This window comes from Lolium rigidum, chromosome 6 (assembly GCF_022539505.1).
Source record: "Lolium rigidum isolate FL_2022 chromosome 6, APGP_CSIRO_Lrig_0.1, whole genome shotgun sequence".
Taxonomy (NCBI): Eukaryota; Viridiplantae; Streptophyta; class Magnoliopsida; order Poales; family Poaceae; genus Lolium; species Lolium rigidum.
This window is the reverse complement of record NC_061513.1, coordinates 169,533,578-169,557,129: the sequence shown is the minus strand read 5'-3', so window position 1 is coordinate 169,557,129 and position 23,552 is coordinate 169,533,578. Positions and strand designations below refer to the sequence as shown.

At 44.9% G+C, this 23,552-nt stretch overlaps 3 protein-coding genes across 3 annotated transcripts; 2 read left to right on the top strand and 1 right to left on the bottom strand.

Moving 5' to 3' along the window:
* Positions 1–1,292: 1,292 nt before the first annotated feature.
* On the top strand, positions 1,293–4,688 carry LOC124666056 (putative cytochrome c oxidase subunit 5b-like). Its single transcript, XM_047203404.1, has 6 exons — positions 1,293–1,452; positions 1,541–1,620; positions 1,720–1,770; positions 3,965–4,031; positions 4,102–4,181; positions 4,293–4,688. The coding sequence occupies exons 1-6, from the start codon at positions 1,308–1,310 to the stop codon at positions 4,359–4,361; spliced, it is 492 nt and encodes a 163-aa protein (XP_047059360.1). The 5' UTR covers positions 1,293–1,307; the 3' UTR covers positions 4,362–4,688.
* Positions 4,689–14,267: 9,579 nt separating this feature from the next.
* LOC124663539 (acyl-protein thioesterase 1-like) lies at positions 14,268–17,344 on the top strand. The gene is made up of 8 exons (XM_047201229.1): positions 14,268–14,497; positions 15,772–15,808; positions 16,069–16,138; positions 16,264–16,368; positions 16,489–16,639; positions 16,732–16,814; positions 16,921–17,014; positions 17,109–17,344. The coding sequence occupies exons 1-8, from the start codon at positions 14,268–14,270 to the stop codon at positions 17,194–17,196; spliced, it is 858 nt and encodes a 285-aa protein (XP_047057185.1). The 3' UTR covers positions 17,197–17,344.
* Positions 17,345–20,294: 2,950 nt separating this feature from the next.
* LOC124666011 lies at positions 20,295–22,513 on the bottom strand. Its single transcript, XM_047203360.1, has 2 exons — positions 22,361–22,513; positions 20,295–21,690 (listed from the first exon to the last, which is right to left on the bottom strand). The coding sequence occupies exon 2, from the start codon at positions 21,573–21,575 to the stop codon at positions 20,661–20,663; it is 915 nt and encodes a 304-aa protein (XP_047059316.1). The 5' UTR covers positions 21,576–21,690; positions 22,361–22,513; the 3' UTR covers positions 20,295–20,660.
* Positions 22,514–23,552: the final 1,039 nt, after the last annotated feature.

Sequence of the window (23,552 nt, the reverse complement as noted above, 5' to 3'; positions counted from 1 at the left end):
GTCGGGGGTTTTTAGCTAACCGGCATATAGGGAATACAGGAGGATGTCCTATCTGTTTGTCAGACTGCGAAGATATTAAACACTTATTGTTTTCTTGTGCAAGAGCAAAACAGATTTGGAGTGATCTTGGGCTGTCAGAAGTGCTAGAAAGTGTCATGGAGGTTGACAGATCGGGTTCTGTTGTGATTGAGGAAATTATTAGAAGGGGAGACAGAGTAGAGGCGATTGGAAATATTGGCCTTGCAGAAATTGTCCTCATTGCAGGATGGTACATCTGGTGGGAAAGAAGACAGTTAGTGCATGGGAAGAAGGTACAAACAACTTTCCGTTCAGCTATGTCCATTAGGGTGCTAGCTATGAATTATATGAAGGTGCTGAAAAAACAAAATAAAAAATCCGAGGATAGATGGAAGAAGCCGTTGGAGGGTTTGGTAATGATAAATATTGATGCAGCTTTTGAGTTGGACTCGGGTAGAGGTGCTACAGGTGTGGTTATCAGGGACTATACAGGGAGTTGCATAGCTGCTTTGCAAACTTTTTTACCGCATGTGGTCGATGTCCAGATGGCTGAAGTCTACGCTTTGAGGGATGGGTTGATGTTGGCACAGCAAATTGGAGTTCAAATTTTGTAGTCCAATCAGATTGTGTCCAGGTGGTAGAGACAATGAAGAATGGAGGGTTTTCAGCAACATCGTCGGCTGCGATCTATGATGACTGTAGTATCCTTTGGAGTGGTTTTGGTAATGTGTCTATTGAGCATTGTAATAGGGAAGCTAATCGGGTAGCACATGAGCTTGCTAGAGTAGCGTTTAGTTCTGGTAATTCTTGTACTTGGGTCGATGAGCCCCCTAGGTTTATTCTTAGCAAGCTCGTGGATGATGTAACTATTCTGTGATGGCGGGCAACAGGTACCAGACGCACTCTTTTCCTTCCAGGGTACCGAAAGGGGCTGGAAGATTTTTAATGAGACGGCCTGTTGTCCTTTAATAGAATTTGTTTAAAAAAAAAAAACGCCCTCTGTCCGAGGTAGGCGGTGGTATACACATCAGAAGCGGCGCCACTGCCAACTCCGACACTTGTCACTTTCAGAGCCCAGTTCGCTCAAAGCCTTCAACTCAATCCCGTCCCTCCATCACGCAGCGCGAACCTCAACGCACCACACCCCCACAGGCCTCTCGTCCTTGACCTCCCTCCCCCGCCGTTCCCCTCTCCCCTCTTCGGTCAGATCAAATCGAGCCTGCCCATCTCCACCCCATTTCCCCTTCCCCAGCCGCCGCCGCCGCGACCTGAGACCACACGCACGCACCATGTGGCGCCGACTCCAAACCCTAGCCCCGGCCCTCCGCCGCGCCGCAGCCGGAGCCGGCGCGGCCCCCACCCCCATCACCGCCCGGGCCGCCCCCTTCTCCGCGGCGGCCGCCGCCTTCCGCCGCACCACTCCCCTCTCCTCCGGTAAGGCCCTCTCCTCCCTCGCCAGATCTCGCTCTCCCGCCGCTTCCCGTCGCTGATCGGCCGGTGGATCGGCGTGTTCCTCCTGCAGGGGACAAGCCGCTGACTGTGGAGGACATCGTGCCCATCGCCACGGGCCATGAGCGCGAGGAGCTCGAGGGGGAGCTCCAGGTGAGACGGATTGTGCCTTGCGGTTTGGTGATTTCGGCCTCGTTCGGTTTGGCCCTTGCGAATGGGTTCTGATTTCTCGATCTGCTCGTCCTTTCGCAGGGGAAGAAGCGCTTTGACATGGATGCTCCCTGTGGCCCCTTCGGTACCAAGGTGAGGTGTTCTCTGCTACTCTTCTTAATATTCTGTTTAGGTTCGTCGGAGTAATTTACTGTATGAAATGAGTTGCATTTATCTTCGCACTAATGTTGTCTGGTGCCCTGGTCCACTTCAGATATTGTCTATGCGCACAGTTCATCAATTTTTGATCATCCATTTTACAATTAATGTAGAAACTTTTGTTCTATCTAATAGCCCGGGTGTTTTTGTGACAATATCATCAGAGGTCGTTTATCTTATTCTATCAAATGATTATGATTTGCCCCTGGATTCGTTTTATAAGTATGTAATTGTTGTAAACCTGAAATTGCTTAAACTTCTCGCATTACTGCATTTACTGTCTCAGCATCTTACGCATTTTCCGGGGGCATATGGATATACTGGGATAAAAACTTTATTTGTTTACAGTATTAAGCAGTGCAAGTGCAATGTAAATACTTCTATTCCTGCCTCATACGGTCATATGTAAGAGTTAATTTCTCCCATCTTGTACAGTTTGTCATGGTCATGATTGGAAAATCACCTTTAGTATGAAGTCTTGCCTTCTTTTTTCAAGCAGAAGATTATATACCTCTCATAGTATGTTCTTTTAAGTTTATTAAGGTTCTTACTACAAGCCCATTGATGCATAATTTCTGTTCTAAGAGCTGTGGTATTCTACTTATGTACTACTGAGTATTTGAAAAATGTAACAGGTCTTAAATTTTTTTTGTTGATTAAGTGGGGTAAAACATAGTTAACAAGAACCCTGTCGAGAAACCACATCATATATTGGAGGGTGGCTAAGAATGTTGATTAAGTGGGGTAGTGTGCTTTGGTAACTTGGTAAGTTAGTTGTTAACACGTGAACATGACCCAGTAAGTCTGAGTTGGTGTCCCACGTACAGAGCTATATATGGCCTGACCAGAAAATTGTGTTGCTTGTTCACAGTCAAGCACAAACAATACACACATTTAGTTTCAGGGAACATGACACATTGTAGCTGCACGCTACACAGCAACATAATTCAGAACAGTAATAACTTGTCCACCCCAAGTCACCTACAGGAGGCTCAACCAGCCAGGGTTAAGCATAAAGAAAGAAGTAAGAATCCATAATACTGTGTCACAAAAGCTGTCCTGCAAGCAGAGCCACAGGTGGTGGTGGCCTTCTCTCCCTAACTCTTCTCTTCTCCTAAGTCATGGAAAAGGACTCTCCTCTTCTCAAGGCGATGATGACAATATCATGAGAAGCAGCAGCAAAGAAAAGGGCATGGTGGAAGGGCAGATGGGAAAATGCGCCGAGACTTTGGTGGTGTTGATGCTAACCAAGGAAAGCCATGGGACCCAACAGAGCCAGATGATACTGTGAGGCAATATTTGGGCCGGGCCAACTATTATGGCTGCATTTTTCTGTCCCTTTATTTTATTTTATTGTACTACGTAGTTAGAAATTTAGAATCTTCTGTCGCTATTATGTGTACCATATTCAAATCCTATCACACCGATTTGCGAACCCATCTTAGGTTCATGTACAGATATCTGCACCACATCGAAATTAATTCATCTAAGTTGATGATTTGTTAATCACGGACCGAGTGAACTGTGTATCTTTGAACTACGGTACTGCATTTCAACATCGAATATATTTGGAGATTCAGATTGTCATGTGGGACCTGCGAGATATTAGACTTTTGAGTTTGAGCCTCCTATGCATATCTATTTTCCCGCACTTCAGAGTTCAGCGAAACTTATTTGCATATTCAGACACCTTTGATGAATTTACTACTCATGCTAGATGTGAGGGATGGCGTCATGCTATGTGACCTGCTGCTGCAGATTCCTTTTACTTTACGTGCGAATTTTGTTTGTTCACTTAACCATTATTCTTTTACTTTGATGTTGTCTGCCTTGCCCCTTTCTGTTTCACTTTGCCTATAAAAAGTCAGGAACAGATAAGTTCTATATATTCCTTTTGTTTGCCTGTGTGTGCTGTTCCACAATTTTAGGTTACAGTTTCCATTGCATTACGTATTTGGTGGTTCTAGTATTCAGATGCGTGCTTCATTCTAAATGATAGTAAAATATTGTTTGATCAGAAGTTCAGAACCTATGAAATTGAACCATTGTTTCTTGTTAACTTTTGTTCCAGGCTGTAAATACTCTGTGCCGTATTGTTCATCACTTTCCTTTCATTCTGTACCTGCAGGAGGCACCAGCTGTCATTGAGTCATACTACGACAAGAGAATAGTAGGCTGCCCGGGTGATGAAGGAGGTAAGCCAGTTTGGAAATGCTAGATGTGGCAAGAATTGTATAACACTTATTGTGGTTGTTTCATATGCAGAGGATGAGCATGATGTCGTATGGTTCTGGTTGAAAAAAGATGAGCCACATGAATGCCCAGTTTGCTCACAATACTTCACGGTAATTTGACATGTCAATTTAGTTTATCATAGCATGTGCTGCCAAGCTGTGTCTGGTTTTATCAGTGTTAAGCTGTTCATTAAGGGATGTTTTGCTGCTTGCTTTATGCAGCTTAAGGTCATTGGTGATGGTGGAAACCCAGATGGGCATGACACTGATGATGAAGGTCATCACCACTAAGGATGCCTTGTGGTTCTGAAAATAAGAATTTGATGAGGCATATGATATCGTTTACGCTTTCTAGCACCAGACTGCTCCACGGCATCCTTGTTTATGAATATACATTTGGCCATCAAGCAGGTGGTAGTTTTCGCCTTAGGTTTTTTGTCGAAACAAAACTTTCTTCCGATTTGACCAGTGCGTGTCTTATGGAGCATCATCGAATAAAAGATGACTGCAGAGATTTTTGCTTTTGCTGCATAGTGGCCATCGGGTGTGATGGACCTCACCTATTCAATCATGCAAGAATTTATGTTGTGCTGTCTAGTGTGACAGGCAGTTTGCAAACTATTCTGTTAAATTAACAGCTTCTTGTGCATTGCCTTGTTGCTGAAACACATCCGGTCATCTTCACACATAATTGCGATGTTGTTGTTGTGGTCACTTTCATGAAGCTAACGAGCACATCTAACATTCTCTACCCTGGTATTGCTATCATCTTGCTTAGCTCGTTTAGTTGAAGAGTCTTGGCTTGAGATCGAATACCATTCCCTTAACATTTCAATGTCAGTACAGTCTTGTCCATTGGGAAGGTTAGTTGATGCAATGTTTCTGGTTAACGAATAGTCCATATCCTTGCTAGTCTTCGTAGATGATAAGCTGCATAAATGTACAGACACGAGAGACAGAAAGCCCTTGGATAAGAATAAGATGCAAGCAAAGCGTTTCACACGAGTTGTGAACTCAGGCAAAAAGTCCCGTGCTGTCTGTTCCGCTTCAGTTATATGTCGCGCCGGACAGTCGTCTGTTTGTTGGCAAGTTCGGGGCTTCGTGTTTCTGCCAACGAAGAGATTGGAATAGTCGCTTATCTTTGCTTCGTTCTTTTTTCCCATCACCTTTTGGCCATTCCTGCAAATATCTTTTCACACGACTTTGCCTGCTAAATTGGGCACCGCTCCTCCTCAGGTTCAGCCATCCCAAAAGAAGAAGATAGCAAAGAGTAGTCTTGTCCATAATTTCGTACAATTTCGTACCACCAGCAAGTACATTGTACATCATCAACTCATCAAGTACGTGCAAGGTGCAACTATAGAGTACTCCGTCCAAAAACAAGTATACTTCTACCTTTGTCTATTTTTTTTAAAATCTACTATTCTATTAATAATCATCAACAAAAGTACAAATAACAACATATAAGTAATAAAAAAAATACAAATTAGTAGACGACTAGTATGAGCCAAAGTAGCGTTGCCGTCCTTGCCCCTCTACTACCGAAGCCAGACAAAGCTAGTTCTAATAAAACTTGCTATAGTAGCCAGACGAGAAATTGCCGTGCCAAGACCTCAAAGGACTAGTAGTATCAACCATCAATAATAATGACAACCGTTGATTGAGAGAAGAGACTGACCTAAAACCACAACAATGAACACGAAAACCGATCGGATCCCAAGAGATATGTCGGGCACATGATTCCACGCGCGTTTCGCCGGTGATAGACGCACCAACACAACGATAATAGGACGGAAAGAACCTTATTATGATTTTATGATGTAGTGTCGCCTCACCATCCCTAAAAGACACTAAAAAACTATTTAACTTCAACCTTGATCCGCTACACCTCCTAGGCCCCAAGGCCAATGGAGATGGAACCTGCCAGCGGCGACGGCTGCAAGGAAAAAAGATTTGGGATCGTCACCTCCCCTGATCACCTCTCTCCTGGCCTCCTCACACTTCTAGCGTTGTCTCGACTTAAATTTGTTAACTTTTAACAAATTTTTTTTATAGAAAAACGTAGATACTGACTAGATCTGTTTTGAAATGTAGTTCCTTATATGTTTTTTTTTTTGCGATACCTTATATGCTAATTTCATATCATTATATGTTATACTAGCATACTACTTTTTTTATAAAATTGGTCAAGTTTTTTCTAAATTTAACTTAGCAAAAAGTTAGATGTAGAGTTATTTGTTATTTATGGACAAGGGAGTAAGCAAGATCGCAGCTGCTACCAAGCGCCGACACGCGTCGAGTTTACCACAAATGACGATGGCGCCGCGCCACGGTGAAATCCCGGAGACGGCGAGAACCGATGCCTGAGCGTGACGGCGCCGCTGAATTTGGAGCGCGGCCGCTACCCGTTAAAGGAAAACTATGCTCTAGACGAACGCGCGCCGTAGAGCAAATGTTCTGCCTGCCTCCCTACGCTACGCACCGTAGGTGGCAGCGGATCCGATCGCCCGCCGCGGCCACGGCCAAGACGACGGCGACACGCGCCAGCTCGGATTCCCCGCCTAGGTAGGTGGCCTCTCAGCGTCAAACTCTGAAATGAAAATCGAATGAGAACATGGACTCCCGCTAGTACGTAGTTCGTCCGTTTCACAAACAGTGCCGTCTAGCTGTTCGATGTTATTCCTCCCTGAGATAGCTCGGCCTTTTCCTCTTTCCAGCCGATGGATGGGATGGACGGACGGACGCGCGCTTGTCAGGGTCTCCAAGTAATTTCAGCTGCTGGGTGCAGGGCTTTCATCATCGAATCGTGACACACGTTGGATTTCCAGCTGCTGAGTGCGAGGTTGTCACGGTCGCGATACCGGTACGCCCTCGGTTTCTAGCCGTTGTATGCACCTGGAATTTTGTGGCTGACAATACCTGTATCTGCATTGACATTTACTTGCACCATGCTGTTGTCTGCACTTTTTTCAGAAGAAAAGCGAAAGGGGAAAGGAAGAGGATTATTATGCTTGGATTCCCCTATTCCGTAAGCTTCGAGCGATTACGCTGGTGATTCAGATGAGCAGCAAAATGACGCAGAAAGAATGGCGCCTGGAGACAAGAGAAGTTCTCACGGCATCTCGTGCCACATATCTTAATCGGAGGATGTTGGCGGCTGGCTGCTATAGTTCCCGCCGCTGCTTCACATTGCCTACTAGGTATGAAATTTTAGCATTTCGTGTCGGAAGCTTTTTTCTTTTTAGGCACAGAAGCCATACGAGAAACTTAAGTAGTAAACGAGATAAAATTCCCTTTCCCCTTGCTTTCGAATATATTAGTGCACCCATGCATAGTTCCTTCCCAGTGAAGAAAAGCACAGCTATATACTATTTCATACATGTCATGATATTCTGTCTGGTCCTTTTTGCTAATCCGGTGCACTGCAACAAAGGATTACCTGCAAGAGGAAATGAAACTTGTAATGGCAGCTTTCCGCAGTTCAAACTCATGGAATGCTGGCAGAATGTGGCAGCAAAGGAGAACATAGACTGGCTGCAGGCCTGCACGTATCAAGGATAGAATAAAATTGGATTTTTTTTTTCAAACTTCGTTATGTGTACTCATGTGAAAGCTTGCTTTAAAGTTAAAAGTAGTAGTATTATATTTGTAGCTTCGATCCCATATGCAAGAACATTTTTCAAATGACTACTTTTGTTCCATATTATTCGAGGTTCATCAGAGGATAAGTTCTGCACTAAAATTTGCTTTTAATACCTTTTTCCTTCCCACAAGCGCTTTCAAAAGCCTCAGAGTGTAAACACTGATTCAGAAGTACGAATTGTATACCAAATAAATAAAAACAAAAAATTAAGTAGTGAAAGACAGTACGGAACGTGTTACTCAATATTTTTCAGTTGAGATCATGGCAATTGCAACCGGCAGGAGGATTTGGAGTCGTTAGATGGCATTATTCTTTCTTGCCACAATGGTGGCCTCAAATATCTCCCTTTATTTTTGCATCATCCTTTCTTGCATTTTGGTCGCTGACTTCTGTTAATTAGGACTTGATGTGGACTCAATCGATACAGTAATTCGTTATTCCTTACCTGTTTTATTCAGTGGGAGATGATGAATCAGGGGACCGTACCTAACGGCATTTGCGGCTTGGGAGAAAAGAAAGTTCAGATCCATAAAAAAGCTAGGCATCACTGTTTTCAAATTTTTTAAAAAATCAGGGGTTCCAAACAGCTCAGAGATGAAATCTTCTTAACCTTGGCATCAGCCTAGGTTTACTTCAAGCTGATATGTTTCGGAATCTTGTTGAAATATGTCATGTTAACTACTAATCTTTGGGTACCAGACAGCCTTAGAGATGAAATCTTCACATCCTCCTGTCTACTTTGGAATCAGCAAAACTCTACTTCAAACTTGCATGGTACTAAATCTTGTCAAATATGTAGTATGTGAAATAATAATGTTTGGTAAGACACCTAACATACTGTATCCACGCCAACTAGGTTATTTGAGAAAAAAGTGAACTAAGTTTGAAATGCATATAGATGTTCAATTCAATTAATACAATATTTGTGAAAACTCCTTTTGCTGTTCCTAGTAGCTGACAAAATGTGTAAACTTTTCGGTAAAGACAACTGTTGATATTTCACTCGTGCAGCCCACTTTTCAGAATATATTCTTTTAATAATTTTTTCGATTCTTCACGTTTTCATAGGATGAGAATATGAAATTAGAAGAAATATATTCTAAATCGGGAATATGCAGGCTCCAAAGCCCTATGACATGATACTTCCATGGCCTATAACCTCCAGCAAATAGTAAAAATTAGGTAGTTCATAACCTTATATGTAAAATAATACTTCATAGCCCCTACGCAGCCTCTATTCTCTCAAGCAAGGTAGGGACAAAAATTACATTTAGGCCACATAATTAAGCCCCTATACAGTCTCTATTCTCTCAAGCAAGGTAGGGACAAAAAACACATTTAGCCAACATAATTTAGCCTGAGCTGTCCCCCCATAAGGTTAACCATGGATAGAAAACTGCAGAGCTAAGTGCATATGATTCCCTATGTATGTAGTGCACTCACATAAAAGAAAGATTAGGTGAAAATCCTCTGCATTATTCTGCTATCACAAGCCCTATGGGGTTATTTTAGATTTGACTTACGACTTTGTTTAATCCCTTTTAAATTTGGATCGTCGAGAGGGGATCAAAGCCTACCACTGTTCAGTACTCTAAAAGCTACTCTGCACCATTGTAAAAGTGGAATCACTTTCTTGCTAGCAGGATCCAAGAATAGCAGAGTTTGTTATGAAAGCTGACCTCAAAGGGGAAAAAAGGATGCTGCTGAGGAATATTGGGCCTATCGGTGATGTAAACGTGACGGGATTTATAATGGATATGTAATTACCATGGAGGTAAAGCAGAAGAAGTGCGCGGAAATTCTTATAGGTGGATCCCTGTACTTCTTCTCAATACACAATTTTTTCAGGTACCTGTTACTGTCAGTTATCACTGACCTGTACTACATGCTTGCGTTGAGCAGTTCTCTTTGCTGTACTGTAGTATCGATGCCTTCATCAACAATGCTCTCCATGTATTTTTGATGCAACTGGACCTTCAATTGTACCAAGTTGGTTTGATATCTACCTGTGTCACTGTCTACACCTCAGAGAATCTTCCTTGCTGCAGTCTGCAGAATTTTGCACTGTATCTGCCTAGCAATGAAACGGTAACACTTGTCATATCCAGACCTCTTGGGTTTCAGTTCTGGGTTGAACTGCACCTTAACCTATATATGAAAACATCAATAATTCACGGCCATTGTGTATTTACATTTACCACTGGTTTTGATCTAAGAACTACTCCCTCCGGTCTGATTAAATTGATGTGGATTTGTGAAGGATCGTGAGTATGTAGCACCTCTAACTGCGTCAATTAAAACAGACCAGAGGTAGTACAATAGTACAAAAAAAGCCTCCTGCAAGAAAGCTGCTTCGTGCTTTGCCTTTTCGTACTAAATATAGGGTTTTGTTCAGGAGGACCTTTTTATTCTCATTCCTTGTCATTTTGATCTCTACAGTTTCAGTTCCATGCCGAATCCTACCTGAAATTCTAGTGAAAATACTCCATTTTTCAGAGTTTGAGTGGACTGTGCCTTAGATTCTACTCCCCCCGTCCATAGAAGGATGTTGGAAATTTGTCTAAATTCGGATGTATCTATACACAAAAGAGTGTCTAGATACATCTAAATTTGGACAAACTTGAGACATCCTTTTATGGACAGAGGCAGTACTTTATTTGCAGAGTTCCAATTCATTATCAAACTATGCCTTAAGCTCTAATGATTTTTATCTAAAAGAGTACCTAACCGTGCCTTAAATTACTGATTATGCAGAATTTTTTTTCAGTGCCACTTCAAGTTCAGTGTCAAAACACGTCTGAAATCTCCTGTAAATCCTGATATTTACTGCTAGTTACAGTTCGGTGTGGATCTGTTTCTCCTGGGGGCACGGAGCTTCAAGATTGGTGAAGTCACTAGTGCTTCGCTATCAACAGGAAAGTCTATTCCACTGAAAGAACAATCCTCTTTTAACGAGACACATGGCATGAAACTTGAGGTTTTATTCTCCGTGGTCTAGGGTTAAAACCACCATCGTAGACAGCCAACCAGCACTTCGGTGTCGCCTTAGTGCTGGTTTGGATGAGGGGTATTTCTCTGTGGAGCCTTGGTATGCTGAAAATATTACCCCCTCTGTTCCAAATCAATTAAAGTCGTCCTGGGTCGAATTACTTTAAGTTTATTGAAACATATCAACATCTGCAGCGCCCATTTAATTTCACTAGGTTCATACTAAATTATATTTTCATAGTATGTAAATTGATCTGCGAAATTAGCATATTTTACTATAAGTCCAGTCAAACTTTCCCAAGTGTTTGACTTAGGACAAACCTAAAACTTGAGTTAATTTGGAATTTATAAAGTAAAATTTACTTCCGGAGTTTCATTTTTATTTTGAACTGACACAGGTGAAAATACCCATAGCTCCGTGTCTTTGTGCAATTAAATCTATCGATACTTTTGATGGCAGTGTTATAGTAATGCAAAAAAGTGACAAACCTCTTGCAAGAATAGGTGCCACAAGTTTTGCCTTTCCCTACTAAATATGGGGTTTTTCCTAGATGAACCTTCCTTCAGCATGGAGACAGCGAGACATCATTGTCTTTTTTTTTTCTCCGAAGAAAGAAAAGAAAACACAGTTATGCCTATTCCTCACCATTTCGACTAAGGTTATATATACTTATATATATACAATCTTTTGGATCTGTGATGCAGAATTAGTGGGCATTATAACACCTTATCATGATAATGCTGATGACAAAAAATGGGTATGAATTGGTTAAAAGGGGTCCTAAGTAATATTTTTATACCTGGATTCTCCCTCCACTGCCAAGGATGAATATATTCTCCTGTGAGCAGGGCCAGAGATAGGGCCCATCCTAAGAATAGTTAGAATACATAATTTGGAGCTTGATTATCACTATGCCTATTTGTTATGTGCAGTTACGGTGAAGACCAAATACCTGTATACCATAGTTAGGTTTAACCCTGCTGCATTTGAGGTGCTATAAAATGCTTAGTTGCCTATAGTCCAAAATTGCTGAAGCTGGAGCTGAACCTGCAGGCCAAACCCAGCCTTTACTTATGTCCTAACACTAAACCTAATTCGTATGTCCTAACGATAAGCCTAATAAGCCTAATTAGCTTCCATGTATCAATTAATTTCTCATGTACCTGCTTGTGACTTAAGAGGGACAGTGATCAAGCTTCAACACCGGTCGGCGCCTCTAGTTTTGGCGATATAGTCAATGTTTTCATGGTAATGGGAAGGAGTATGATAATGTCGAAATTTGATAACACACCCACACTATTTTTTGGAATATTTTTTTCAAAATGGGGAACATAGTGTGGGTGTGTTATCAAATTTCGACATTTATTGCATAGTTCTAAGATTCAGAGTTTCATTTATTGGAACATTTTATTGATGTAACATCTTGCCAGAACTGCTTGTAATTTTCTTTTGGCGCATTTTGACCTTTTATTGAAACTACTATGTCATAAGACCATATTAAACTAATTTATTTGTAAATATAAGAGAACTTAAAGTTGTGTGTTGAATTTGTGATGTGTGTGTGCCATTTAAATTGTGAGTACTAAAGCGTGGCATCTTTACCCGGCGGTATAATCCTAGATATTAAAGTGCTGTCGAAATGTCATGGCGGTGACATGAACTATTTAAGTGACAATCTACAAAAAAAATATCTGGTTATGGATCCGATGTTTCTAGCTAATTTTTTGCAGAGGTATTTGATCTAGCTGGTAAAAAACACGGATTGGAGATTTTCCTTTTATTAAAAACTATTCCATTTCGACTTAGAATATAGATCAACATAGTGCACTGGCCACAACTAAGAACTAACTCCTGAACATGTCTAACAAGCAAATAGACAGTCAATGGACAGATATTGAATCGTATCCTCGTTTTGTCATGAAACCAACACTTTTGGCCAGACTGTTTGCTGTTTACGTAAAGATTTGATTTCTTCAACCGCGATAAAGACAAACCATTTGTTGTATAGGCTTTGAGACAAATTTAACCCGGCCTCTTTTCTTGATGGTAAAAGAAAAACACAACATGCACTAGTAAGTATTAGAGGTAGCAAATTCACAGTCTTCTCCTTAATTCTGGTCAAATTACCCAGTGGGTATCCTCAGCTGTCGAAATGCCATTTTTCGCATGGCTGCGACATAAGGCTGCAAGAAAATCTTGAGACTCATGAGAAGACACTCGACTCGAAATCGTCTCGAAAAAGAAATAAGCCAAGTATAAGCGTCTTATATAACTCGATCAGAAATCAAGCTGATCTTGAGCCAATACAGCTCGACTCCCCGAAAAATATATACTCTGTATAATAATCATGTTATCTAATTAAAAATAAACAGGATAATTTATTACCTTATATGCTATGTACGGGATTTGTTCATTACATTGTGGATATAATTTGATTAAGAAAATCTCGTAGGCTAAGAACACAGTGGGATGATGTCAGCCTTCCCTTACGCTTACAATGTTAGATTTTTGCTTAGTTGGAGGAGAGAGAATGAAGAGAGAGAATATTGTCTTCTCTTAGCTAAGGGATGATTTCTTATGAAATAAGAGAAGACTATTTTTCCGCATTGTACGGCTTGTCTTTCCTAGTCACATAATTTCCTACTAAAAATAATTAATTATTATTTATTGCAAGGGATGACAATAAGAGATAATGCATTGTACCGATTATATTTATCATCTTCTTTAGATGACATGGACTGCTAAGAGAAGACGTGCATTCCCTGCCATTGTACATGCCCTAATATATTGCTCGTATCTTTTGTGGAAGAGAATTTTCTTCCTTCTATATGCCAGCAATATTGCTTTTTTTATGGAAATCACGAGCTTTATTAATTAGGTACCGGTGTTTGTTTGTACACTCATTCGCGATCGGGTCGATCGACACACAGGTCGGAGCTGAACCGTGTGACACATCACCCGACTCAGGCTTACGTAATTGCGTAAATAATATGTCGCTTTATGGATACCAAGATCATTACAAGCTGAGTATGAACCGATTTTTACATCTCGACTCAGCTTGAGCTCTCTCGAAATTTAGGATGAACTGAGTCAGACGTGGCCTAACTCTCTCGAACTCTGATTCGCTTGCACCCCTGCACAAACTAATAGCGAAAGCCCCAAAGTTTGTCTCCCTCCCAAGTCCCATCCCATGCTCCTCCCCGCGTGACCTTAGCCAGCACCTCGATCGATCGCCTTTTTCCTCCCATCGCCGGATTCCCTTGACGCACAGGAGTACAGCTAGATCGCAGCGAGCGACGCACGGCGCACGCAGAGCCGCCAACGCACACACGGAGAGAGACACGCGGGTTAGTTACTGGACTGACTGCTGCCGTTCATACACATATTCCCACTCCATCGGGCCTCCGCTCGCCCCTATAAATACATGTCAATCGGGCCTCTGCACTTCGTACTTCCACAAGCATCAAGCTAGCCAGCCAGCGACCTCTACCACCATTACCACCACCTTCGAGCTAAGCTACCTCATCGAGCACCGCCCGTACGTGCTGTTTGCCGCCCCGGCACCATGAGCTCCTCCGGTAAGTATGGCCGTGCCCCTGAGCTTCTCTGTCCCGCTTCTTCCAAGGTGACTCGCCGTCGCCGGCGGCCGATCTCATTGCCTTTGCTAATGGTCGGTCTGTCTGCAGGCTCGCGCGGCGTGAGGCGGGAGTATGGCAGGACGTACGTGGTGAGGCCCAGGGGCAGGCACCTGGCCACCATTGTGTGGCTCCATGGCCTCGGCGACAATGGCGCCAGGTAATTAGCCATATCCTATACATCCACCGCATGCTTACCAAGATTGCTTTTGTTTCAATTTGGATATGCTAACCATGAAAGATGAATGGTAGAAACTGGAGTGACCAAGTGCTCTCTAAACTGCAAACCAACTACTAGCACCCCTCCGGCCTAGATAGAGACATGAGCACGAAAAGCTAGATCGTGTTAAGCTTCATGCACTAGCCACTTGAACCAAAAGTCCGAACTGATGGAAAGGGCTAGGCAATCTACTTTATACACTTCACAACAGATCGAACCCCCAGCAGTTCTTGTCTGAATGCGACCCATGGCCTGAAGGAAGGAAGCTAGGCCTGGCTGTCTCCTCGAGACGTCGGACCATGTCGACCCATCGCGCGCTTTATTCTCCTACACCTCCCTTTGCCAGAAACGAGTGATAAGAGCTCTCTATTTCGGTCCATGCATATATTCCTAGTACTGCTTTTACTCCAAACCTCAGATTGATATTATGATCCATCTATCTCCTTACGCGCGTGTCTGTCTTTCTTTCGCTAAGTAACTACATCTAAAAACAGCAATTGGTGGGAATATAACTGTACTACTGCACAGAAAAGTTAACTACTTCGCTCGACGATCGAATGTCAAGCTAGAGATAACATGACTGACTGGTTTAATATTATCTGCTAGCTCACCTGAGGTACCTTGTGTCTGCCACCGAGGAGAGAACGCATGGAGAACTTCAGTTTTCTTTAATACACATAGGGGTTTCTTGGTCTTGCAACGAATATGTTTGGCATGAACTTGCCTTTTTCTTTTCTTTTTTTCTATCCATCTTTTATCTTTATTTCTCGAGTACATTATACACGCATGTGTCAACTGTCAAGTGTGTCAGCTCCAAATGTTCCGTTTCTCCCACTTGTTTGCTTTTCCAGATCGGTAGTGACTCAACTGCATGTTTCGGCCGAGACACATTATGCCGGTGTAGCCCCAGTGATCTTGGTCGATCCGGTTTTATCATATGCCAACTAGCTACTACACACATATTCTTTCCTCACTCTCCACTCTCCTCTCTTATTCCCCAATGCCTGCTTTTCTGATAAACACGCGTCTCTCGAGTCGAATATTTATGCTTATGTCATGTTACAAGCTATGCTTTAATGGATTTACAAGAGGAGATACAGCTAAAATATCTGCACAAGTTGCTGACACTAGCTGAGATATTTATGATTAATTCTTTAATTTCAGGAGACACACTGACCTAATATGTTTTCCCCCCATGTTTTTGTCTTATGCAGCTGGTCCCAGCTCCTGGATAATCTCCCACTGCCGAATGTAAGTTGAACAAATCATGCAGCCATCTACCATCCTATTCCTAATTTCCTATTCCTCTGAGCACCATACTATATATGTAGTATAGCTTCTTGTTATCTTCAGACTAGTCAATGAAGCTTATCTGAATCACTTGACTAATTAGGCACAAGCATCAACTGCTAGTTCTATCGGATTAAGAACGAGCATTCTTTCCAACTCTGAAGCTGAATTATTTCCATATTAGTTAATGATGCTTAATCATCTCATCTATCCCTATGCAGATCAAATGGATTTGCCCTACTGCGCCAACACGGCCTGTCGCGGCTTTCGGTGGATTCCCCTGCACCGCATGTGGGTTTCTCTGAACTTACATATGGCTTGGCTGCAGAGCCTGATGCAGCTTTGCCTTTCCTATGTTTTTTCTGGGCTGTTTAATGGGACAAAATAATCAATTATTGTTTACTAAAACGAAACAGGGTTCGATGTGGAGGACACTTCGGTGGATGGCCGTGATGACATCGAAGGGCTGGATGCTTCAGCTGCGCACGTAGCAAACCTGCTGTCCTCCGAGCCATCTGATGGTACTTACATATTTCTGAATATGCTCACTGGAAACTGATTATAATTTTTTTTGGTTGATAATCTTTGAGTGCAAATGTAAATTACTAATGCTATTGAAAATGAAAATTTGTAATGTCCAGTGAGGCTTGGGATAGGCGGTTTCAGCATGGGTGCGGCCACTGCCCTCCACTCTGCCGCATGCTATGCTCATGGAAGGTTCACGAATGGCGCCGCATACCCGATTACCCTTAGCGCCGTCATTGGGTTGAGCGGCTGGCTTCCCTGCTCAAGGTCTGATTATTTGATATCTTGGAAGAAAATATGGTGATGTTATTGATATACTTGTAGCTAATATGTGATGTTCTTTATGTATTGTTGTTTAGGACCCTGAGGACCAGAATGGAGAGCTCACAAACTGCTCTCAGGAGAGCTGCTGCCTTGCCAATCCTGCTAACCCATGGACTAGGTTGGCATTGCTGTTTGTTTTTATGTTGATGTCGTAAATATCCTGACCTTTTTTGTGTGAATTTCCAAAGTACTTAAAAAAGGTCTCTGTCCTTGTGTTCTTGCAGCGGATGAGGTTGTCACATATAAGAATGGTGAGAGGTCGGCTGAGTTTCTGCAAACCTCAGGATTCTTATATCTGAATCTCAAAACCTACAACGGGTACTACAGATCTACATAAATGATTTACAACATGATCACTTTCTATCATATTTTTCTTCTGAATTTTAGTACTGACGTCATCTCATTTATGTAGACTGGGACATTATACTATCCCTGAAGAAATGGACGATGTGGCCACGTGGCTCAGAGCAAGGCTTGGACTCGATCGATCTCGTGGCTAAGTTCCAAGATACACACATGGTTCCATGGCGTTGGTGGTGACATATGAGACACAAGTATTGACAATATAGAGAAGGTTGATGATAGGTTAACTAGAGAAAATCGTTTTGAGTTGACGACTGCCATAAGTTGATGATAGCTTGTAACACTATGTGCTTCAATTCCACACTTCTGGATTTCATGTTACAGTTGTAGTTTACTAGTAAGAGTTGTAATACCTTGTTACTACAAAAGAGGACGCCTGTAATGTAGTATTGTATTGCTTTGGTTGACTACACTAGTAACTAATGATGATATTGAGTTCTATTAATCATTAGTCCCTTTGGAGTTCTATTATGTTTGTGCTCTATATCAGGCTAGTCTACACTTTTCTATTTCATGTCATATCATCAGATCCCTTTTCTTGTTGGCAGATTCTAGTAATACCTCAAAACACACGATGCGATATTTCATAAATTGCTAGAGAAAAGATTCAGAAAATAGTAACCATATACCAATATATCACGTTCTGAAAGTATGATTAAGTCCTACACTGAGAAAATCTCCTAACTAGATGAGGTGTATCAGTATCACTATACTTGAGTGGATCAAAGACAACATCTGCAGAGAGGTCTACAGTCTCAAGTCGATCAAAAACCACCGAACTTACTTATCTGGTCATCATGGTTGAGACGGCAAGCGTCAGAGTTTGATGGATCCTGCCATAGCACGGAGTTTGGGTCATTACTCGGCGATCCATTGTCCTGCGCAAACCCCTGATGTCTTTGCGGATCAGCATCGCGCTGAAAGGTATACCCGTCTTTTAAATGCTGGAACATGGCCTCCAGGCTGCCGCCACTGCACAAAAGGACACATGATTAGAATGTAAACACAACTTCCATACTGTAAACTGTCATTTAGTTAGCCACCATAGGAGGCCAAAAGATGGATCATATACATTACTAATGCCCGAATTCGGTAAGCCTTGGTAGAGGCAAATCTGGTCGCCAACCAAACATAGTACTACTTTGGAACTCTCAGATTGAAGTTTAACTCTAGAAGGTATTGCACAGGCTACATCACATTTGACAACGATGTTCAAACTTACCCCATGGCTCGACTCCAGGGAACAAGATCGTCATAGCTGCCACTGTAATCTCCAGCGACGGGGATCGAAGAAAAACAGTCAACCATGCCTGCTTCGTCAGCCGGCACATTAAGCATGTCGCCGAAGGTTGAGAAAGCTTCATCCAAACCGGCAAATGTTGCACCTGAACCACCAAACTTGTTTATCTGGTTATCATCGTGGTTGAGACGGCAACCGTTAGAACTTGATGGATCCTGACGTAGCACGGAGTTTGCGTCATTACTCAGCGATCCACCGTCCTGCTCAAACCCCTGATGTCTTTGGGGACCAACAATGTGCTGAAACTTATCTTTGTCTTTCGAATGCTGGAACATGACCTCCAGGCCGCCGCCACTGCGCAAAGGGGGGCACATGATTAGAATGCTGACACACATCTTTCATACCGTAAACTGTAATTTAGTTAGTGAACATTGAAATATAACTTTTGTTGGCATTGCATAGGACTACATCACATTGGACAACAATGTCTGAAGAAATAATATGGAACTTACCCCATGGCTCGAGTCTGGGGAACAAAATCAGCACACCAGTCACTCCAGTCGCTAGGGACAGGGACCAGCGATAAACCGTTAACCAGGCCTGCTTGGCCTGCCGGCACATTAAGCATGCCATCGACGGCTGACGACGCTCCATCCGAACTGGTTAATGTTGCGTCGGAACCGTCGGATGTTAAAGCAGGACTGTCGTAATCTGCTTCAGCAAGAACACGGCTGAGGTTCTAGATGAGAAAGAAGACAAACAAAAGAATAGACGCGATGCACCTACCGCCGTTGACACTGAACCTGTTGGTGCACCCTACGCACTGGCATTTGGCGGTGCACCTGACGTCGTTCTGCAAATCGCGACAGCCGCAAAATCGAGCTTGAGATCGATCGGTATTTACACAAGTAATAATGGTAAGAAACCAAGGATAGGATAGGGCAGCAGCAGCATATAGATGCGTATACCTTGAAGCACTCGCAGTAGAGCTTCCTGCATTCAGCCTTGTTGCATTTGCATCCCTTGACGTGCACCATCACCTCCTGCTGCTGCGGCTGCGATCCAGACGCATCGCCGCCGGCAGCGGCGACGATCTTGGGCTTGAATGCGTCCGGCCTCTTGCTCGAGATGCCTTCGGCGTGCTCGTCCACCTCATCCTTGTTCTCCTCGGTGTTGTGGCACTTGCAGCAGGAGCAGTCCTTGGTGCAGTAGTGCTTTTGGTCGAAGCAACGGCAGTACCTGAATGCACGCACGAAATTAGCTATCTTATGCAAGGTCCACGGTAAGAAGACGGGATTCGTGAGTTGCTTACCGCTGGAGGCACTCGCTCTTCTCGCAGGTGCACGGCTGCCTGGCGGCCATGGCGGCGATTCAGAGCTAGGGTCAAGAGGGAGCAGACGGGAAGATCCGTTCGCATCTGATGCACGACGAGGAGGAGTCTCTGGCGAACGAAGATTACTAGTCCTATATACGATTTGTTACAGGAGAGTCTGAGCGAGTTCAAGCTGCCTTGTAGAGTCCATTCATTCAACGAAAATTATCGAGACTCTACGTAACGGCCGACTACAATAGTTTTTTCCTCTCCCCTGCTTGTCCATGTTCGCCATACGCATGAGCACCGTCGTTGCTTTGCTGTTTGTCTCGCGTCTGGGCCGGGCCAGGCCGCATACGCTTGCCGTTGCAGGGATATTCACCGCGCAAAAACACATGCAGGAGATTATCGTACTCGCCGGAACATAGACCTGCTTCCCTCCAGGCTCCGGTGGACATGTGCGAGCCGGCGGGGGTCAACTGCAGCATAGTCTTTCCGTCAATGACTATTGTGTCGGCTGTCCGGCGATGACCTATCCGTCAACTGATGATGGAGTATGCTACCTTGAAAATTCAAGTAAAAGACTAACCCAACAATAAAAGGATATACCAGTGAATGATACAACACCTAGCGGAATCGTTATTAAAACAGCACGGACAGAGATACAGCACAGCGAAATCAAATTCAGCATAAACAATCTGTTCATCGAGATAATAGAGTTACAAGGCAGCGGAGAGGCAATTCACCGGACTACCAACCAGGGGGTACATGATTCAATAATACAGACGCCACCTTTGATGTTTGTTTATGTTCAATCGACAGTTTCCAGCAGACACTAGCTTTAGTCAACTCCACCTCGTTGCAAATTGCCGCCCCTCTGATTACTTCTTTGCTTGTGCGTTGTAGGCAGAATGTCCTGACTACGCTGGCACGTATGCTTCTTCCCGACATGCTCCCCTCGACTCCCCGGAGGCAAAGTGTCCACAATGGCTTGCTGGCCAGGCTTTCAAGTCCCAGTAGAAAGCCATGGGACTGCCCTTGAGCTGGCATCATTGCGTAGGGTCGCCATCGTCTTCTCCAGCATCTTCCTGGGAACCGGCAGGTGCCTCCGCGGACATTGCCATGTCGCCAGCTTCCTCGTTGTCAGTAGCAGTGACCTCAGCATCAACACTGCCGCTAGTGCCCCCTCTTGAAGTAACCACGAAAAAAGTTCTGGGTCCTTGAGTGGCTGGGATTTCCGCGTCTGCATAACCAGGGGCTCGCATGACGAAGACCATTGTGAAGGACGCCCCACGAAAGGATGTTCTCTCACTGCCACCCTCTTCACCATCGAAGACCCCGAATTCTCTGCCACTGAACCCTGAACGCACCATGCTGAGCAAGTCCCCCATGTCGCGCTGCTGCTCCATCCTGCGCCAGTCCCGCTGCCGATCAGGGTCCACCTCGGTCGGCCGTATAGCAGGATGGTCCTCCCTGGCATGCTTCCTGAGCTGGCTGTACGCGCCCTTGAACTCGCACGCCTCCATGGTGCACGCTCGAGCCTTGGAGTTCATGAACTTGCGCGCATCGTAGTCCTTGGTCCAGTGGCTGACGGGCCCACGGCAGAGCGGGCACGCCAGCTTGACGGGCTGCTGGCACTCGGCGCACTCCGGCGCCCCCGAATCCTTGGAGGACTCCTTGGAGGCCTTGCGGTACTGGTCGAGGCAGTTGGAGTGCCGGTAGCTGGTGTCGCACACGAAAGGGCGGCATCCCTTCTCGTGTGAGGAGCAGACGAGCATGACTGCGTTGTGAGGGTGATCCATGCACACAGGGCAGCGAACCTCCTCCCATTCCGCGGCCTGCTTCGCTGCAGCAGCTGCGGCAGCGGCGGCGACAGTGGCAGACTCCTCTGTGCGGCGAGAACCGCTCCGCAGCTTGTATGGCGACGCACGGGGTGCTGAGCGAGCGCTCTTGTCCTTTGGCATAGTTACCTCAAGTCAGTGGTTGGATGCAAGTTGCTGTTGAGAATTCTGTGTAGTCCAAAGGGAAGCAGTACCACCGAAATTAACTTGAGAAGATTGTGAACCCAAACTTGAAATTCTGAAATAGAATAGCAGTCAGAAGCAAGAGTTTAATCAGATCCAGAGCAACAGCATCCAGCGGGCTACACGGATAGCATACAACAGGGAGGGATTATTATTAGACGGTAGGTTTTGAAATTTGAACATGAACACGTTTCCAAATGTTCCCAAACATGGAATTCACTCCAAATCCTAGAGGAGAAGTAGCCCTGATCTGAAACAAACGCAAAGTTTACCCATCTGGAAATGAAATCCTTCCCCGTTAGACGAAACAAAACAGACTTTATTAGAGGGTACTAGTTATTAGTCCTAATAGTGGGGACTTGTTTTTAGGATCGTGTTGTGCTAGTTAGTTGAGTTTCCTGAGAAAATTAGAAGCAACAAGAGAGCGCCCGCAGCGATTTGGAGGACTACAGCTGGGTCTGACAGCGAAAAACTAGTGGAACAATCCTGCTGCCCGAGCACCGTTCAAAAAACAAAAAAATCCTGACAGGAAAAGGAAACCAGTAGTACCGTCGACGGATCCGGTCTGAAACCGAACACGTCGACCAATTCGTTCCGCAGAAGGCGCGGGGAGATATGGCCGGCGGGTCCGGCCACGAGGGCCGGCCGAATCGGCGGCGGTCAACGGCGGCGGGGAGCAGATCGGGCGGCGACGGTGGGCGTGAGCGAGAGGGAGGAAGCTTTACCGTGCGGGCCGGTCAGGAGGTACCAGCGAACGTCGTCCGTTGCCGGCGGAGATCCCTGGGGCCGATTCGCCGCCGGCGGCGGCGAGGATTGAGGTTGTGGTAGCGGCGAGGAGACGCTAAGGTAGGGGAAGGGAAAGGGGACGGGAGGAAGGGAGAGGGTGATGGGCTCAGGGGCGGGGTCGGCTGCGTCTGTTATAAATACGGGTGGGGCGGCTGACGTGGACGGTGACGTGGTCGGCTAGGGCTCTCTCGCTCGCCCCCTCGTGAAGCCAGCGCGGCCGCCTTCCGTGGACCGGCCTCACAGTGCGCCGTGCCTGTGGGACCCAGATGGCGGCGACGCGGCGGTGTTGCGCTGGGATGGGCGCGGGCGCAGCGTCGGTCGCGTAGCCTCGGTGGGCTGTCAGTGAGAATGATGCGCGGGGTCCACCACCAAACCACTGCTGCAGCGGCGGTTCATGCGGCGTGACTGTGATGCTCGGACCGGCTACGCTAGCTTGACAGAGAATTGGAGGATGACGTGTGGGCCTGGGTTCGTGCGTGGGTCCAGTTGGGTGTGTGTGGCTGGAGCGGTGGGTGGGAAATAATAAACCTCTTTGGGGCATGGGAGACCGGAGGCACAAGCACGTAACCTTTTCTGTCCTCCCTTTGATTTATGCACGCACCAGGCGCTGCTCCTCGGGGTTTGGGCAAAACGTAGTGGCGGCCTTCAAATTCGAAATTCAATCTCCCTTCCTACTCGCTGAGAAGCAAGCATTCCTAGCGAAAAGTCCGCAATGAACCTAGCGGCACGTGAACCGGCCGCATCGACGCCCTATGCAAACAAAACTCATCAGATCTGTTATGCTGAGCTTGACTCGCCGGCTGAACGCCGGACAACCCATGGCGACTTCAATGCTAAGCCATTACCAGCGGCCGTATAATAGTGATGTCGGTCTCTACCGTCGGTAGTGCGGACGAAACCACCACGAAGTTAGCTAAATGGTGTTCCTTGTGTTGTATTTTTGTATGCCGACGAAACCACCAACGCGCCTTCTTCTCTAAAAACCCAAATCTATAATGCATGTGCATTGTCGTGGTACCCCCATGTTAGCAATCCACGACAGGAATATAGGAGCGCGCTGCTGTTACAAACGGCGACACATGTCAGGTAGCGATGAATGAGAAGAGTGAGCTCTCTCATGATGCTAGCCAC